Source organism: Balaenoptera musculus, chromosome 8, assembly GCF_009873245.2.
Source record: "Balaenoptera musculus isolate JJ_BM4_2016_0621 chromosome 8, mBalMus1.pri.v3, whole genome shotgun sequence".
Taxonomy (NCBI): Eukaryota; Metazoa; Chordata; class Mammalia; order Artiodactyla; family Balaenopteridae; genus Balaenoptera; species Balaenoptera musculus.
Genome location: NC_045792.1, coordinates 21091533 through 21110856, shown reverse-complemented (window position 1 = coordinate 21110856; position 19324 = coordinate 21091533). Strand labels below are relative to the sequence as shown.

The 19324-nt window shown below is 38.4% G+C and overlaps 1 protein-coding gene across 1 annotated transcript in view; it reads right to left on the bottom strand.

Annotated features, from left to right (window-relative positions):
* Nucleotides 1-203: 203 nt before the first annotated feature.
* The window catches only part of ZC3H12C (zinc finger CCCH-type containing 12C), a 69256-nt gene continuing 50135 nt past the window's right edge, over nt 204-19324 (bottom strand). Inside the window, exons 3-6 of the mRNA XM_036861602.1 lie at nt 17477-17616; nt 10656-10890; nt 8175-8281; nt 204-7534 (exon numbers count right to left, since the gene is read on the bottom strand). Coding sequence (XP_036717497.1) covers nt 6138-7534; nt 8175-8281; nt 10656-10890; nt 17477-17616 — 1879 coding nt within the window. The 3' untranslated portion in view covers nt 204-6137. The remainder of the gene's footprint in view (nt 7535-8174; nt 8282-10655; nt 10891-17476; nt 17617-19324) is intronic.

The window sequence follows — 19324 nt, the reverse complement described above, 5'->3', positions numbered from 1 at the left end:
TTTAATTTCGATTTTCATATGAATTAATTACGGTTCTAACATAACCACTGATACTGAACGTGTGCTTGTCCTACGGAGGACGCCTGTGTCACTAGCCACTGAACGCAGGGAGGCCGTGGGACTAGGGAAGGACGCTTTTACTTATGTGGTGTCTGTCTGTGCTGCTGCCTGTCGTTTTTCATGAAACAAAAACAAACCACCAGAAGAAAAACGAAATTTTTAATGTTTTTTCTCAGTGGCAGAATCACACAGCTGTTTTGATTCGGATTTCCAGTAGGTCTAAAATACTGCTTTTTGGAGTTGTAAAAATCCCATTACACAAACACACAGAACAGGCATAAGATAAATACAATCACATCAGTTTATCAGACGGTTGCTCTAAACATATTCTTTGTCTTATTTTCTTATAAGAAAAGTTTGAAGGATCAAATTGGAACTTCTACGCTCAGCAAACAACTCTGGTTTGGGAGGAGAAAACCTAGAAGGAAAAGATAAAATCAGTAACTGGGTTCACTGGCAATGCCGTGTCCACATCTCTGCGGAAGTGTGCATGTGGATGGGTGTATTAGCTGGGACGTTTATAATTTCCAAAAACTGAAGGAAATCTAAAACATATTCTTTATAAAAACAAACCATTGCTCTTCAATGTCTTTTTCCCTTGAGGCACAAGCTGCTTCAAGAAAGGGGTCAAAAGCTTTAATGAATAATTTGTTATTCACCTGAAATATCTGGACAGAAAATTGGCAAATTGGGTACATGGTTTAAAAAATAAAATTTTACACATTCTATAAAATTGAATTGAAACATGCACAGACTTTTTTTTTTTTTAACTGCCAAATTGTCAAGTGGTCAAAACCTTAAATTGTTTTTAAATCCAAAAGACTAAGGACCTTAGGGAAAAAGCCGCTTCCAACACACGAAAGTGTTATTATAACAGAAGCAAAAAGCAGGTGAACAGACGGCATTAAAGAAAAAAAATTAACCATTTAAAACAGTAAACACCTGTTAAAAGCTAGAGTTACATTCCAATCCTAAAAGAAAGTATAATTACTTAAGTGGATGGCAATGTTCAAAACTCTACTGTTCTGGCGGAAATGATATTACGATGTTAACACAATTTGTGAAGCACTGTGAATGAACATGCTCAGTGGTGTGTACTCCAATGAATTTAAAATCACACAGGATCATGTTAAGAATATCATTCACCAAGGACAGTCCTAAAGTGTCTTAAAAAAATCTATACTAAAGGTTTGGACAGAGAAAGCAGGGATACACTTTGTTTCCTATAAAGAGAGTCACAATACAGCAAGTGCACTCACAATTACACTAGTCACAATTTTTAATTTTACAGAATAAAGTTACAGTATGTAAACTTACAATATATTGATCTTCTTTAAAACCATTTTTAAAGAAGGGCGGATCTGTCATTTTTTAGAAATCAAAAACTAGCACAAAAATGTAACTGATAAATGCAGTCTTTATAATATTTTATGGCTAATTATATGCTAATTTTCAAAACACAACAGAATTTTTGGTCCATTAGGCCCTTAAAAAAACAAAAGGCAGGTAAGGATTCCCATTTATCAGTAGAAATAGAAAGTTCAAGAAAAAATTCCAATAATTATTAAAACATCTTTTCACACAATGCTTTTTTTGGGTGGTTAAACGCAAGAAATATCTCTAATAAATAATGGGTGTGACCAGGCAAAAAACATAAGTGGATTAAGATGTTTTAATATGTGACTGTCTCACAAATCTTCTTTCGAAGGCCATCAATAACGGATTTTCTTTGAATGCCAACTGAAATATAATTATTATTTCTTACGATCACATATATCAGGATTTACTGCTTAACATGCCTGTTTTTCTCCCTCTAGGGCAGGAATCAGCAAACTATGGCCCACAGGCCAAATCGGGCCTGCTGCCCCTTTCAGTAAAATAAAGTTTCATTGGCATACAGCCACACCCGTTCACTTACATATTTTCTGTGGCTGCTTTTACACTGTAAGGGCAGAGGTGAGTGGTTTATAGAGACCATATGATTCTCAAAGCCCTGGATTATTTACTATCCCATCCTTTACAGAAAAAGTTTGTCAACCCTTGCCCTAGGGGGTTTCCCAGAGCAATCTAAAATAATGTATGTTTCTCTACTTTTATGAACACTCTGCTTTCTCTTCTTCAAATGAACATGGGTAGTTCATGTATTCTATACTTCATTTCACTTGTTGGTGTATACCAAAGAAGCTCAACATCCTAGCTGAGTTCCCATGTTTAACATATTTGGAACATAACTAATCTCTCTGGCCATAACCTGTCTGATTCCAGGTCACTCAGGAATTTTCCAGGAGTTGGAGGATAATAAAATGGATGAGCCACGTCTAGCAGAATGGCCGGGAAACTGTACATCTTATTTTATCTTGAATAAGGAAGTTGAATAGCAAGAAGAATAATAAAAACTAAATATCCCTTAGGGTATATGCCATTAAGTCGGGGGAGAAACAGCTCAAGAGTTTTCAAAACACACACAAACATATCCAGGGCCATCCTCCCACCTATTACAAACTAACGACTACAACATAGAATATATTTGTTTTATAAATATATTACTGTCTATATACATATAGATACATCCATAAAAGACATGTTAAATAATTATCTGTATAAGCAATACTACTTTAAGTTTTTTTGTGTGTTTTAAAATTACACATTCTATTAAAATTATCAAAATAATTCTTTAAAAATACCAGGAATAAAGCCAGTAAAGAGTTGCTTTCCATTCAAGTGGTTCTAAATCTTATCATGGGTCATCCAGACTCCAGACTTGGTTGTCCATAACTCAAAGAAACAGTTCAATTAAGGAAAACTTAGCCATCAAAAGCGTAACATTCTCCCATTTTTAATACTTAACAAATATGTATGCACGTATGTATATATATATATATATATAAAAACACTCTTTTTAGTTATATTACATATTCTCATAAATGAATTTTCATAAAAACACAAAGTTCAAGTTTCTACCAGTATCAAATATTTTATACTGGTGTGCATTTCTTTCAAATGTTTAGGTCAATGACAAACTCTATGAGGATACAGTGATCACAAAAAGGAGATTGAAAACTTAGGTGTCACATGCAAGAAAGGAGGAAATACTAAGGGCCAGAATTTGGCCAGTTGGGTACTACTCCCTCTGTACTAAGACACAGAGACGACAAACCGGCTAGTTACTGTGTAAAACAGTCAACTGTCCATTATTCAGGGGCAGAATATTCCAATCTGAATCCTCCTCTTCTATCAGTTGACCACTTCTGGCAGTTCTACTACTTACTAACATACCTCTCTCCGGTTATTTGTTAGCAAGTCTGAAGATACGATTAAGGTGAAAGTTTTGGCTAAAATGAAGTTTTGGGATCAGCTCTGAATTTAATTAATGATGGATCCTTTTACTTATTGCTTTAGATAATTAAGAAATTGCTGCATCTAAAGTCAGCCAAATATCTCATTCTTAAGCTCTGAAAGCAACATCGGTGCTTCAAAAAAAAAGCGCGGGTAGGGTGGGACAAATTGCCTGTTGACATAAGAAAACTATTTCTTAACTCACAGTCAATTACACTGCAGGATTTCAGCGTGGCTATTCAGAGCTATTCATGTCAGGCCATGTCAGGCCGCGTGGCGGCAAGCCCCACTGTTTTTCCATAGTCTAAAATCCGGGAAGCAATGAGAGATACTTAGCTACAAACATTAGGAGGTCAAATTAAAGGGTGTGTTACACATTTCACCGAAGATCTCATTTAAAGAAATTTCATAAAATCTGGCAGAATCTTCAAATAATTCAAATGCAAAAATTAAGAAAATGGAAGCAAAACCTACTTGTACAATTTAAAAATGATTTCATACTAAAAAAAAAAAGCAAGCTTAGAATCAGACTGAGATGAAAGGTACTCCACGTTTGTAACTCTACTTTTGGCACTGGGTTAGCATCTACATTAAACTTGTTACAGAGAGTGACCGACAAAATCAGGAGAACGATTTCACAAGTGAGCAGGTCGCTCAGAGTACGCCTCGGCGGGTCCATGCGGTCGTGCCCGTATCCTCTGCGGGCGCAGCGAGGGGCACCTCACCTAGCAGGCGGCAGCAGCGACTGTGAACCCCACTTTCCTGAATTAGGTTTGCTGAACATGGTTCAGATTATTGGATATGTCAATATGCACAATGCCTTTTAGAAGCATTTACTGTAACCCAAATCCTACTTCACGCGACACACAGTGTCACACGAGTAGTGAAAATGTTGTCCTAGTCAAAGGTGCTTGGACGTTATTTTCAGGCAGCATTTTACCTTTAAGTTAAGTTCACGCTAGATAAGTTTTAGGAGAAAGAAAATGCCAATAAATTCATTTAATATATTTTAATATATAAAACTAAGACAGACACTTTTATTTACCTAAATTGTTTTTATTTTCTACCCTATTCTAGACCTCAATTTTACTTTAAAAATTTGTATTTAAATAAGGGATAAAATGTTGCCCAAAAGTCTAATCATAGTTACACATCTGTGTTTTAACTAGATCTACAAATCAAAATAGTTCTTATAGTTAAAAAGATACAATTTGTATCAACAGTAAAAGGTACTTTCTGGTTTTTCAGGGCTTTACTTCAAACTGTAGCAGGTAGAATAATAAGGATAACCAGGGCATCTAGGCACACTCCAGAAACAGATCGGAATGCGTCTGTTACACTAAGTAAAATTCAAAAACTGGAGGCAGCGGTCAAGTCGTGTCAGTCACACAATTGTCTGCCACTGATTGCATCATCTCTCTTCTAACCAGCGACAGAAACGAATCCACGCTCAGCAAAACCCATGACTTTGAAACCAGAAATATCCCTTACTAATACGAGAACAGACTTTAGTCTGTATCTAAAACTACACTATTTGTGGCAAGAATCTGGCCTTAATAATATAACAGGCCCCCCCAAAAAACTACCTTCAGGAAAATGGAAAATATACAGTATCTTACAAAAATTTTAAGTTACCATTTACAACTCCTGCATCACCATTTCTATAGTGCAGTATCAATAAATGTTACATATCCTCAACACAGAAAACCACCTCAGGCCAGCCTTGATAAATAGCAGGAAAGCTAAAGGGTATATTAAATATAAAAGTTGCATTGAGAATAATTAGATTCATTAAAAACAGGCAAGTACTGCAAAAGGGTTATTTTATCCAGTATTGTTGTGCCCCAAAACAAAAAGACAAACACATTAAAAAATACGGGTTAATGGAAGTCTAGGAATTCAATTCCATTTCTACTGTCCAGAAGCACATCACAGCTGGATAACGAAGCTCTAAACTGTAACAGTTGATGGCTTTTGCCTTTTTTATAAAAAAAAAAAATGGAAACAATTTTTTCCATTGATTGCATCTGCTTTCCTTTAAATCGACCATATTAAATTAACAAATTACTTAACACAAAAAATCCAAACGCAAGTAAAACAACGAAAAGTGCCATACTGTAAATCATTCTAATATATACTGTTACCCATTTCAACATAAACTGGTAACTTTCATTTTGTTTAAAATATAAAGTCAGTGCTGTAGTATATCTTTGTTTCTATAAATAATGATTATAGCACAAAGAAGCCCACGTTCCCCAAATAAAAATAACTTAAAAAGCTGTAAAAGATTCCAATTATGCTTGGCTTGAAAAAATAGTTTGCTAGGTCTAGTCAAATGTTCAACATTCTGAAGGTATTGTAATTGCTTGCAATTGATAGACAAACACCAAGTTAATAAAACATGAAACAAGGATAAAAAGTGCTGCATATAAACCCCTGATGCACCAAAGATTAATATCAAAGATCACAGATACATCTAATAAGTCAAACTGGAAAAACTTCCAGCCAAGGATATAGCTTTAAAAAGGAAATATTAAAAAAAAGTTTGAATGTAAAGCAATCCCGTGATACTTCCACTATGTGGGGCTATACATACAGATTCCATGATACAGTATTTCACATAAATGGATACTATATAACCTCCTTGCTGAGAAGGAGATCACATGTGCTATTGTAGCAAACCTCCCTCAGCATTTGAGCTGAACAAAAAACTACTAAACACCACAAAGATGCATCATCTTTCAGTAACCCAGCTGTGATTTCTCCACTAAAATGGCTGCAGCCAGCTGCTGGGCGTCTGTCATGTGAGGGTTCCTTTTCATGACAATTCTCACAAGGTCAGGCGGGAAGATGTTGCACAAGTTGATATAAATCTTTTCTCGGCTGTCCTGGTACCTGGGGGGGTCTTGCGGCACCCCGCAGTACGGGACGCGCCAGGTGGGCTCCGGCTGCTCAGGGAGGCTCTGGAAGGTGAACTGCTCGTAACACGGCTGCGTGGAGGTATCAGGCAAAGAATAAGTCTGCCGGTAGCCGTACACGTCGACCCCGTAGCTCTGCCTATCCCAGCTTCCCAGCCCTTCCTGGCGGGCGTAAGGCTTTCTTTGTCTGGAAGGAGAACTGTCGTACAGCCGAGAGTCAGAAATGCTGTCTATTCTCGTGGCCACTAAGGACCGCCCTAGGTGTGGTGCCTTCGAGTGTGCTGAACTCGGAGGAGATGGGTAATCGCCAGGACAGCTGGACCGGGCCCCCACGGCGGGGTGCTGCAGGTGCACGGCCAGATGTGGGAGAGGAGGCTTGTGATGGTACTTTGGTTCTTCGTGACTGTAACTCTGCACTCTGGTTAAGGGGTCGTGGAAATTCTGCAGGAAGGGCTGAGAATTAAGGCGGCTGTGAGGGTGCATGTGTTGACACTTCAGATTCTCTTCCAGCTGTGGGTCAGGAGAACTGACGTAGGAGCGGTCATTGTACCCCACGTACGAGTCACTGCTTCCGCAGCTCATGCTCCCTTCACTGCTGCAGTCAGAGGCGACAGAGCTTATCCTATAATCTGTGTCTAAGGAGAAACGCCTTTCAGGACTTCGTGGGCCTGAGACACTCAGATTCGAGTATGCGTTCAACATGGAATAATACCCAATGTCGACAGGCGAGTCACATTTTGGATACTGTTCATAAGGCATTGGCGTTCCATGATTTTTGGTTGCCATCATCATTGGAGGATATTGTCCCTGTGGTCTTTGATCCTGAGGTGGGAAATGAACTCCAGATGGAAGGCCATTGCTTAACGATGTAGTGCTTTGGGGTTTTGCGGTAGAAGTAGCCGGTATACTAACTAAGGAAGGTACAGACCTGGTTTCCAGTTTGTTTTTGGTGGGAAGCTTTTCCTCTAGGTCTTGGTAGACTTGAGTCCTTATGCTTGGATCCGATTGCCTCTTTGGAGCACCTCGCTTGACATCGGAAGTGCTGTCGGCTTTAGTGCTGCAGGGGACACTGTTGCTTTTCACCAGTCCTCCTTCATTTGCAGTTTTGGCTGCTGTGTTTCTAGACATGGCACGCAGTTCATCAGCCACTGACCGCTGAGGCTGACTGCCCCTTTCCGGATGATAATATTTGCACTTGTGTCCATAGGTACACTTCTTTCCTGTGAAGAGTAAAATCAGTTAGGCAAAGGACCATTCATTCCACCAGACCCTGGACACCCAGTGTGGCACTGCTCTTTTAATGTGAGGAAGAAACAAGGGCAGAAATGGGAGCTGTGCTCACTGCTACTCCGCTACTTGTTTCTGAGGAATGCCGCCTTTCAGTCTTCCCCCGTTGGCACTACCAAGAGCAATAAGAAAGTTGGCTGAATGAGTAACAGTCACCTCCAGAGTTTTGGTTAATACCCCGTGTCCTTAATTCCTACCTGCCTCTTCTCTTCCACTATGACTCTGCAATCAGGTAGGACATTCTGTTTTGCAGAACACAATGTACTGCCGTGATGTGACAAAACCAAGCTAATCTGATGTGTAGCTAGATGAAAGAACTCCAAATTTTTATCTACCTGAAAACTTACTTCATGTAGAGTTAACCAAAACCATGTTTTAATTCAGGGAAATGCATATGCGTTGAACCCAGCTAGGTAAAAATAATAATTTTTTTCACATAGACTTTTTCTTAAATTTAATTACATTCAAAAGAACCACATACTATATGCCATCCAAAATTTATTTTTAATAGCAAAAGTTTAACAACATATTGTGTTCTAAAGGCGTATATTAAATACTCATAAAGAAAGTTACCATATGGACAAGGCTGCTTTTTGTGTTCAGGAACAATAGGTTTCTTCCTCAGAAAATTATCCAGGCTTGGGCCATGTCTGCCGAGAGGGTCATCTGGGGGCATGAACCTGTCATGGACATAATACAAAATTATACCTAAGTAGGAGGCTGACAATTTAATTCTAAAGACAGAGTGTAAAGATTATTCACCCCAAGGTATTTTTTTGAAATTTTAATCCAGGTATTTTGATTCAACATTTATAGGATAGGGACTTCCCTGGTGGCGCAGTGGATAAGAATCTGCCTGCCAACGCAGGGGACATGGGTTCGAGCCCTGGTCCGGGAAGATCCCACATGCCGCGGAGCAACTAAGCCCATGTGCCACAACTACTGAGCCTGTGCTCTAGAGCCTGTGAGACAAAACTACTGAGCCCACGTGCCACAACTACTGAAGCCCGTGTGCCTAAAGCCCATGCTCCGCAACAAGAGAAGCCACTGCAGTGAGAAGCCCGCACACCGCAACGAAGAGTAGCCCCCGCTCGCTGCAACTAGAGAAAGCCCGTGTGCAGCAACGAAGACCCAACGCAGCCCAAAATAAATGAATAAATTAAAAAAAAAATTTATAGGATAAAAAAAATCAGTACGGGAAGTCTTCTTTTCTTAATGAAAACAAAATTAAAATGTTTCAAGCTGAACCTGTATTTGTTTTAATTCAAGTGAGTTTTGAGCCTACCATGTTCTAATTAATTCTTCCTTTTCTTAGTCTTGGGATTTTGTAAGGACTTTAGAAAATGACTACAATGACATTTTAGGAGAAGTTTTATGAACGTTAATCTTGTGAAGCAATATGAGGCAGGTGGGCGCCAGGAGGAGCAGCTGAGGGACAGAAGGGAGAGGTGGGAGAGAGGAACGGGAAGACCTGAAACGACCCAAACACCTAGTACATGTCGGACACCCTGCACACGTCACTACATCTCATCCTCACAATGTTCCCTTGAAGTATTCGTTCCACGTTACAGATGAATACACTTTTCTAATCTAGGCTTAGATGAACTGAGTATTTTTATCTCCGTTCACATGGCCTAGTCAAGATTCAATTTGTCTAATTCCACATTCATTCTCTTCCCCCTATAATAAGGTACTTCTCAGCTGAGATAGAAAAAAATCTTAAGGAAATAAACTTATTATTTTGGATTGATTGTCCAATGGAAGCAAGAATTCATGGCATGAATACTGTAACAAGGTTATGATTGCAGAGTTCGACTACTAGTTATGTCACTGTTTGAACATGAAATAAACCAAGTGTTTACCCACAAAATGTGAATAACATTTGAACTCTTAAGGGAGTGTCAACATGCCTGAGTAATAACACTTAGCAACTATGATGTTTAATATTATTATAAAAACAATATGGCAACACGAAAAGTTTAAAAATAGAAGACAAAATCACTCAATCCTACAATCTTAACACAATTATTTTCCAGTTACGTGTTGCATTTTAGTCATTTTCCTGTATGTACATATCACTTTACAAACACAGATGTAATTTTATGCTTTGTCTTTTTAACATAAATATTTTTCCATGTTTCTTAACAGCTTTCATAATCATAATTCTGAATAGCTGAATAATATTCCACTAGGAGATGTATTGCAATTTAATTGTTTTCTCTATAGTACCTTTAGTTGCCTTTGAAGTCTAGCAATTATAAATATACAGAAATGAACATATTTGGGCTTCCTTTTTTCCTCATTATATACTCTAAGAAATGAGATTATTGGCTTGAGAGGGTATTTGTAAGACTTCTGCTAAACCATGCCAAACTTTATTCTTAACGGCATAAGGCGTATGCAAAAATGTTTTTTAATTTTGTGAATTAAATGGGTGAAAAAATATACTCTTTGTAGATTTAGTTTGCGTTTTTGATGATCAACAGGTGAGCTTTTCCCACATATTTGTAAATACAGTTGACCCTTGGACAACATGGGTTTGAACTGTGTGGGTGCACTGATCCTTGGGTACTTATTTCTCAGGAGACAATCTTGTTCATGTCACCTGTCCATTCATCAACTTAATCATGACTAGCCTTATATTGCTTTAAATTTTGAAAAATCATATATTTAAAAAATCGTATATTTAAGTAAGCTCTCAATGCTCTAAGTTGATTTCAAAAGGCAGGGTTCTAGCAGTCAGTATGTTCTACATCTGCATCCTCTGAAGATGGCCAGTCTCCCTGTGTCAGTTACTCCCGGTCACTCAGCCGCAGAAGACCTGCTCTGCTAGTCACTTATGGGGAAGGGCAGCCTGTGACTCACGCAGGGCCTCCCGAGGCAGGACTCTGCCGTTTTCTTACTCTCACTGAGGATTAGTGGGGACATCAGTGGTCGGAAGAAACTGTCTTAGGTCTGGTCAGTGGCAAAGAGAGAGGGCTTCTGTAGCAGGTGCCCAGGGATAGTTATATTTTCAGGGAAGCAGTGTTACTGTAAGTAAGTGGTTTTACTTACTTGTCATTGACAAATGAATACATTAACAGTCGCTCATCTATGAACTTTTTCCATTCTGGTTTCTCATTTGCCAAATCCCTGTAGTTATCATTGGATACAATTATACCATCCGACTCAAACGCCAGCTTCACGATGAACCTGTCATCATAGCACACCACTCGCCTCCCCTGCACTCTCCGGGACGGTGTGAACACCAGGATTTTCTCCTTCTCTAATTTACGTAGAACTTCTTGATCTGCAGGAATAATCAGGGTAGAATTTCAGTAATAAGTACATACAAAACACATCTCGCAACCTTCATACAAAGTGAGTGTGTATAGCATGAACTGGATACCTGTAACCACTTAATTAGGGATTATGATTTACAGTTTGTAGATGTAGCAAATTTGTAACTCCCAGTAATAGTTTTTCTTCAGGATTTTCAATTAAAAAGGTTTAAAAAATAGCCAAAAAAGTGAACTTGAAAAACATGAAAAGTTTAAAACTTTAAAAGCATAAAACCTGAACATGACTGAGCAAATTCTGATTTTCATGACATAAAGCTTTTGCTTGATAGCTGGAGCCCCCAGCTCTACACTGTGAACCAACTTCTCACACATCCCTAGCTCTACGCCATCCTAACGAAGCAGTTGTGTTGGGTTCAGGTGTGAGCAACAGATTCTTTCCCCCGAATTTGTTTATTTTGTAGTGCTGTTTTTCTAACTAGTGGATGTGATGGTGGGAGAGTTTGAAAAGTGGAAGAGGTGGAGGTAGCAAAGGGAAGAGTCTTAAGATGCAGAAGTTTCAAAAAGGAAGGAGGCAGTGAAGTCAGAACTGTTGTTCTGGACGTGGCCATTCTGCATTCTGTGTCCTTTCCTGTGAAGCAGGTGCTAACAAAGGCCAGCAGTCTTGTGGGGCTGGACTGAGTGAATAAGAAATTAGAAGTGATTATATGGGGAAAACAGCCATTGATTAAATATGGACATGTAGGGGAATGTCCATTTTCTCTTTGGTGGGCACACTCTTTCAGTACTTTCTAATTCTACTGACTTGTTAGTGGTTTAAAAAAAAAAGGTGCCAGAACTCATATTTTGATTAATGATAAAATTCTCTCCTCACCATGCCTTCCTCCTACTTTTGCTTTTCCACTCCCTGACTTCCCACCCCTGTAAATTCTGGCACAGAGTGCTGGGTATAAGCTGACAGATGTCATGATTTTTTTTAAAAAAAAGGCTCTCTTCTCCTCAATGCTTATTAACTGGAGTTACTAATTTAAAAAAAAAAAAAATCTCTTTTCAGCGGATAATCACTACATGCCTACTCTATGCTATGTGCTGTCTAAGTGTCAATGGCCCTCAAGATGAAGAACGCTTTCTCCTCAAGGAGGCCTCAGTTATTGGGCTGGACGAGCCTGTAAACTGGGAGAGCAGGGGTTGTGATCGCCACAAGAGAAGTATGAGCAGGGTGTGGGGGAAGGAAGAGTGACCTGGGTCAGCTTGGCATACAGATTTCATGATGTTCCAGACAAATGAGTTCATTAAGACCAGAACTTTGTTTTAGAAAAGCAGCAGAGTAGAAGTGGAAGAAATATGAATGTCAGAGTCAGCAACTCGTGGATAAATCTCAGGTTCTGCCACTTTCTCTATCTGGCAATCGTGGTCTTATTGAACCTGCTCCGTCATGTCCTCAAATGCAGTTTGTAGGCCGTGAGGAGTCAATGAGTTATCACACGTAAAAGCACCTAGTAGAGTGCCGGGCAAGCTCTCAATGAACACTGTGTCCTTCAACTTGATTTTGCCTAATAGATGCATGTAATTATTGATCTCTTTTGAAAATCACAGACGACCAATACAAAATCAAAAGCCCAGTCTCAGCCACAGGATTTGCCATATTATAGTTATTCTGTGTGCCCCCTAACAAACATTTTGAGGGCAGGCGGCACATTTATCTGTGTGCCCATCAGCACTCAGCACAAGGACATATTAGCACGTCAGTAGATCCGCAATAAATGTCTGTGAAAGGAATATGTCAGCTACTTAAAGATGTGTATTCTGAGGGCTTCCAGTTTATTCACTGTCCTTGTTCACGCATAATCCGTGGCCCTTTATTTGTGTTTACTTGTGCAGGATATGCCTGGGTCCTGGAAGTGACTGGAGGACTGAGGTGGTGGCCCAATAGTTATCACCATCTTGCTTAATTTGCATTTCTTTACCAGCTAAGGAGGATAAAAGGACACTAATTAGGAAGAAAATTAGTGATAATTAATTATCACCAATTAATAGGATAAATAGTCCTAACCTAAATAAATAGTCCTAACCTAAATAAATAAATAGTCCTAACCTAAATAAATATGAATTCAGTCTAGCTGGTAAGTTAACTGAATCTCTAGTTCCTAGCACAGTACCTGATACATAGCCTCGTGCTTGCTTGTTAAATATATGTTCAATCAATGGAAGCCTGGCTAACGTGCTAGTTTGAATCTATATCTGAGAACTTTAAAATATTTCTTATCAAGTTTCCTTTTTGGTATGGTGAAAAAAGACTGGACTATTCAATTTACCAGGCATTATCTGGTTGAGGGTTTTAGTCAAAAGAATTATTACCTGGGGGAGAAAACACCTAACAACCTCTGATTACAGTGGTACACATTTTACAAAATAAACTGCATACTGATGAGTTCCAGAGACCTGGCGTGCTGGTATTTTAAAAACTAAACTCGGCCACATCTCACACTGAATATTACCATTTTCCCTTCTTCTTGATCTCATATTCCTTTCACACTCAAGAAGCTTTCATTTACATGTTTAAATATTGTTTTTTTCTTTTTCAGTTTATCTTTCCCCTGATTATTAACGTATTGTAGTTTCCTGTAAAAAATTGGGAAAGTAAGAAAAAGTAAGAAGTAGGGAGAAAATAAGAGTTCATAAGGACATGACCCAGAGGCAATTACTGTTAATATTTTGGCATATTTCCTTCTAATCATTTTCTGTGTATTTTTTTCCTTCTATACACATGTGTATATATGTATGTATGTATGTATATGTGCACACACACACACAATAACAAAGGCTGCCTTTTACATAAGAGAGCACCTCCTGAGATCATTAAAAATTCTGCCTTTGACATAAGAGAGCACCTCCTGAGATCATTAAAAATTTTGCCTAAATATTCTAATACTACATATTCTATCATATAGATATATACTTATTTATTGAGCCATTCTTCTAATGAATGTATGGTTTTTTTTCCAGTTTTTTTTCTAACTAATATTGTACTGGATGTATTTGTGGTCAAAAATCTTTGCCTGTACCTCTGTTTATTTTCTGGGGAATTATTCCTAGAAGGGGAACTAGTAGATCCAAGTATTTACATTTTAAGATCAAACTTTTCCCGAAAGGTTGTAATGATCTACGTTTCCACATCAGTATAGGAGTAACTCCCTCCGGGCACTGAGTATTATCAGTTTTTTAATCTCTGCTAATTTGACGGGTAAAAAAATAAGTTTTTAAAATTTTCATTTCTTTTTTTTTTTTTTAATAAATTTATTTATTTATTTTTGGCTGCATTGGGTCTTTGTTGCTGCGCGTTGGCTTTTCTCTAGTTGCAGCGAGAGGGGGCTACTCTTAGTTGTGGTGAGCGGGCTTCTCATTGAGGTGGCTTCTCTTGTTGCGGAGCACGGGCTCTAGGCGTGCGGGCTCAGTAGTTGTGGCTCACGGGCTCTAGAGCGCAGGCTCAGTAGTTGTGGCACATGGGCTTAGTTGCTCCACGGTATGTGGGATCTTCCCGGACCAAGGCTTGAACCCGTGTCCTATGCATTGGCAGGCGGATTCTTAACCACTGCACCACCAGGGAAGCCCTAAAATTTTCATTTCTTTAATTACTAATGAGGTTGAACACTTTTCCCTCTTATTTGGCACTTGCATTCTTCCATGAACTGTCTATTCCTACTATGTTACCAATTATATACTGTTTTATCAGTGTGTAGGAGCTCTTTATATGTTCAGGACATGGATTCTTTGTTTATTTGTTGTACTTTTTCTTCAGCAAATAAAAAATTTTCTCATTGTTAAGAGAACGTCCCAAAATACAGAAGTTTGATCCAATTAAATCTATCTTTCCCTTCATAATTTCTTCTAAAAATTTTAATTTTAGAAAGGTCTTCCCCAGCCATTCAAAGACTATTTATAATCTCTAATGGAGATTTTTGACAATTAATTCTTCAACCATCTGCGTTATATGGTGTAAGATAAGGATCTAAATATGTATATTTTTTCCAAAGAGTTATCCAATGTCTTGGTACTGCCGACTGAATTATGCCCACCCCTCCCACGCTACAGTTTATATAGGGTCTGATCCCATGGCTCTGGGCTCTACCATAACTTGTCTATGGATTCTTATTCTAATTTAATAAAATTTAATAATTATAGATAAAAATAAAATAATCTTCTCTTGGGGTACATGGTGGGTGGTCACTCCATTTGTTTTTATTTTTATTTTTATTGGAGTATAGTTGCTTTACAAGGTTGTGTTAGTTTCTACTGTACAACAAAGTGAATCAGCTATACATATACATATATCCCCTCTTTTTTGGATTTCCTTCCCATTTAGGTCACCACAGAGCACTGAGTGGAGTTCCCTGTGCTATACAGTAGGTTCTCATTAGTTATCTATTTTATACATAGTATCATAGTGTATATATGTCAATCTCAATCTCCAAATTCATCCCACCCCCCCCTTCCCCCTTGGTATCCATACGTTTGTTCTCTATGTCTGTGTCTCTATTTCTGCTTTGTAAATAAGATCGTCTATACCATTGTCTCAGATTCCACATATATGCGTTAATATATGATACTTGCTTTTCTCTTTCTGACTTACTTCACTCTGTATAACAGTCTCTAGGTCCATCCCCGCCTCTACAAATGATCCAATTTCGTTCCTTTTTATGGCTGAGTAATATTCCATTGTATATATGTACTACATCTTTATCCATTCCTCTGTTGATGGACATTTAGGTTGTTTCTATGTCCTGGCTATTGTAAATAGTGCTGCAATGAACATTGTGGTACATGTCTCTCTTTGAATTATGGTTTTCTCAGGGTATATGCCCAGTAGTGGGATTGCTGGGTCATATGGTAGCTCTATTTTTAGTTTTTTAAGGAACCTCCATACTGTTCTCCACAGTGGCTGCATCAATTTACACTTCCACTAACACTGCAAGAGGGTTCCCTTTTCTCCACACCCTCTCCAGCATTTATTGTTTGTAGATTTTGTGATGATGGCCATTCTGACCGGTGTGAGGTGATATCTCATTGTAGTTTTGATTTGCATTTCTCTAATAATTAGTGATGTTGAGCATCTTTTCATGTGTTTGCTGGCCATCTGTATGTCTTCTTTGGAGAAATGTCTATTTAGGTCTTCTGCCCATTTTTTGATTGGGTTGTTTGCTTTTTTGATATTGAGCTGCATGAACTGTTTGTGTATTTTGGAGATTAATGCTTTGTCAGTTGCTTTGTTTGGAAATATTTTCTCCCATTCTAAGGGTTGTCTTTTCGTCTTGTTTATGGTTTCCTTTGCTGTGCAAAAGCATTTAAGTTTAATTAGGTCCCATTTGTTTATTTTTGTTTTTAGTCTCATTACTGTAGGAGGTGGGTCAAAAAAGATCTTGCTGTGATTTATGTCAAAGGGTGTTCTGCCTATGTTTTCCTCTAAGAGTTTTATAGTGTCTGGTCTTACATTTAGGTCTTTAATCCATTTTCAGTTTATTTTTGTGTATGGTGTTAGGGAGTGTTCTAATTTCATTCTTTTACATGTAGCTGTCCAGTTTTCTCAGGACCACTTATTGAAGAGGCTGTTTTTGCTCCATTGTATATTCTCTTCTCCTTTGTCATAGATGAGGTAACCATAGGTGCATGGGTTTATCTCTGGGCTTTCTATCCTATTCCACTGATCTATATTTCTGTTCTTGTGCCAGTACCATATTGTCTTGATTACTGTAGCTTTGTAGTATAGTCTGAAGTCAGGGAGCCTGATTCCTCCAGCTCTGTTTTTTTTTTTTTTTTTTCAAGATTGCTTTTGTTATTCTGGGCCTTCTGTGTTTCCATACAAATTGTAAAATGTTTTCTTCTAGTTCTATGAAAAATGCCATTGGTAATTTGATAGGGATTGCATTGATTTGACAAGTGCTATTGTTTTCTTCACATAGGTTCCTCAGTTTTGTTAATGTTGGGGCAGAGAGGGGAGGGAAGGGTTGGATGCCAGTTGAGAATCACTGACTTGAGCAAAATGTTGGGCAGCAATAATTAACAGTTACAGGGGACACCTCTGCCTGAAACTCATACATTTAAAAATTACAAGATAATGCAAAATACTGATACTTTATTGGGATCGAGTCATTTCCTCTACTTGACACCAGACAGCATGCTGCCAGGATCTCACAGGTCTTATCTGCAGTCACTAGAATTTGATTACCACCTAATTTCATACAGCAGATGAGAAAACTGGGGTCCAAAGAGGGTCAGTGTGCTGCTCAAAGTGCCATGGACAGTACCTAGCAGAGTTGGAATTTGAATCTAGGTCTCTTGACTCCTAGCATGTCTCTAGAAGTCAGAATTTTTACAAAATTTGAAGTAAAAAGTTTCCAAATTAAAAAAAAAGAAGAACTGGCTTATGTAGCAAGAATTACTGTTTAGTTAACATAACCCAATAGTTTTTAAACTCGAAAATAACTTTAATGTCCCACCCAAGTGAATGTGGCAGTCACACAAACTTAGTAAACAGAAGCAGACACACAGATTATTCAGCGAGACACTGGCTCAGGTACACACGGAAGCTTGCGGGCTCACCTGTGATGAGCGCGTCAGGTCGGGACTGCTCTTTCCTCCAAGCAGGAACAAAGACGGTAACATCCTTGTGGCCTCTTTCCAAAAACCAATCCACTGCTAATTTTATTCCTCGGCAGGAAAAGACTTCTTTGTTTCCATGGCTAAAAGATTATTTTAGAACACTTAAAACACAACAAAACCTAAATTTGACTCCATTAATTCAAACTTGTAAACAGATGTGATAACATAATTAAAATATTAATAAGAAATTCAAATTTAAGATAGAGTATTATGGCTCAGAGAAACATTAAGATAACCGAGGAGTGGAAAATCTGTGAGGAACAAAAAGAAAACTGGGATGATTACTGAGTGAAGAATAAAGAAAAGTGAGTTTTCAAATGTGAGGTTGTAAAGGTTAACTAGTTAGAAAGATACAGGCTCGTTTTGATAGAAGAGGGAAAAACGGGCCTCAGCCACAGTGAGAGTAATTTCAGTCAAATGTAAAAAAGAAGTCACATAGAAAAAAAATCTGTAAAAACAGAGGAATGGAATACTTAAGAGTTTCTAAAAACTCTTCCTTTTCAAGAGTTCTTATGTGTATATTTCAATCCAGTGATTCAGCAATGCACAAAATTTATCAGGTGACTAATGTAAAACAACATACACACATGCACTCAAGTGAAAAACTCAATGCTTAATCTCATACAAGAAACACTTTCCGTCCTTCAGTGAAAAGACACCTGGTTTCTGTTTAACAATATTGTGTTGCACAAGGATTAATGATGACAAAAGGGCATTCAAAATTGGATTAGCAGTTTTAGTGCCTAAAAGAAAATGCCCAACTAAAAGTGTAGTCATTCAATAAATATTTATCTAGCACCAGGCTCTGCTTGTGTACTTTAACCTAATAATTCAAAGTAACACTATTCTAATGTTTTAAAAGAAACAGTCTGCTGCTTTGAATGCAATAAGTACACTTTTTTACAGCTTGAGCACTGAAGGCTCCACTCTTATCTATAATGGAGACAGACATTCTTTATTCTTGGGCTAAGGTGCACTGAATGGAATAAGGTAAGTAAATGCTCTGTTAACTTCTAGCACAAATCAAACATTAGGTATATTAATATACTGTTCTAGTGGTCCCCTGGGAAGCACTAAAACTATCTAAATATGACTACTCATGTTTGAAGGACAAAACAGAAATAGACCAACTTGCTTTATAGGTATTGAAGGCTATAAATGCAAACCTCAGAAACTGTTTATGTTCCATAGACCTGTCCTAATGGTCTAGGGCAAGATTAGAGGTGAAATCAGATGCACTGAAAGTTTCAGAGAAAGGGATAAGGGAAGGGGGAGTTTGAGGCACATTTTCTTGGAAAGAAGGGATACCTGATGGCCTCAACAATGCCCCAGCAAATGACACAGAGTGATGCTAGGTTTCATGGAAAATACTGAAATTTAAGCAGTCTTCTGGAAAAATATAAAAAATGATGGCTGGGGTTTCCCTGGTGGTGCAGTGGTTAAGAATCTGCCTGCCAATGCAGGTGACACGGGTTCGAGCCCTGGTTAGGGAAGATCCCACATGCTGCGGAGCAACTAAGCCCATGCGCCACAACTACTGAGCCTATGCTCTAGAGCCCGCGAGCCACATCTACTGAGCCCGCGTGCTACAACCACTGAAGCCCGAGAGCCCTAGAGCTCGTGCTCCACAAGAGAAGCCACTGCAATAAGAAACCTGCACACCACAACGAAGAGTAGCCCCCGCTCGCCGCGACTACAGAAAGCCTGTGCACAGCAACGGAGACCGAACGCAGCCAAAAATAAGTAAATAAAATAAATAAATTTATAAAAAATAAAAGATAAAAAAAT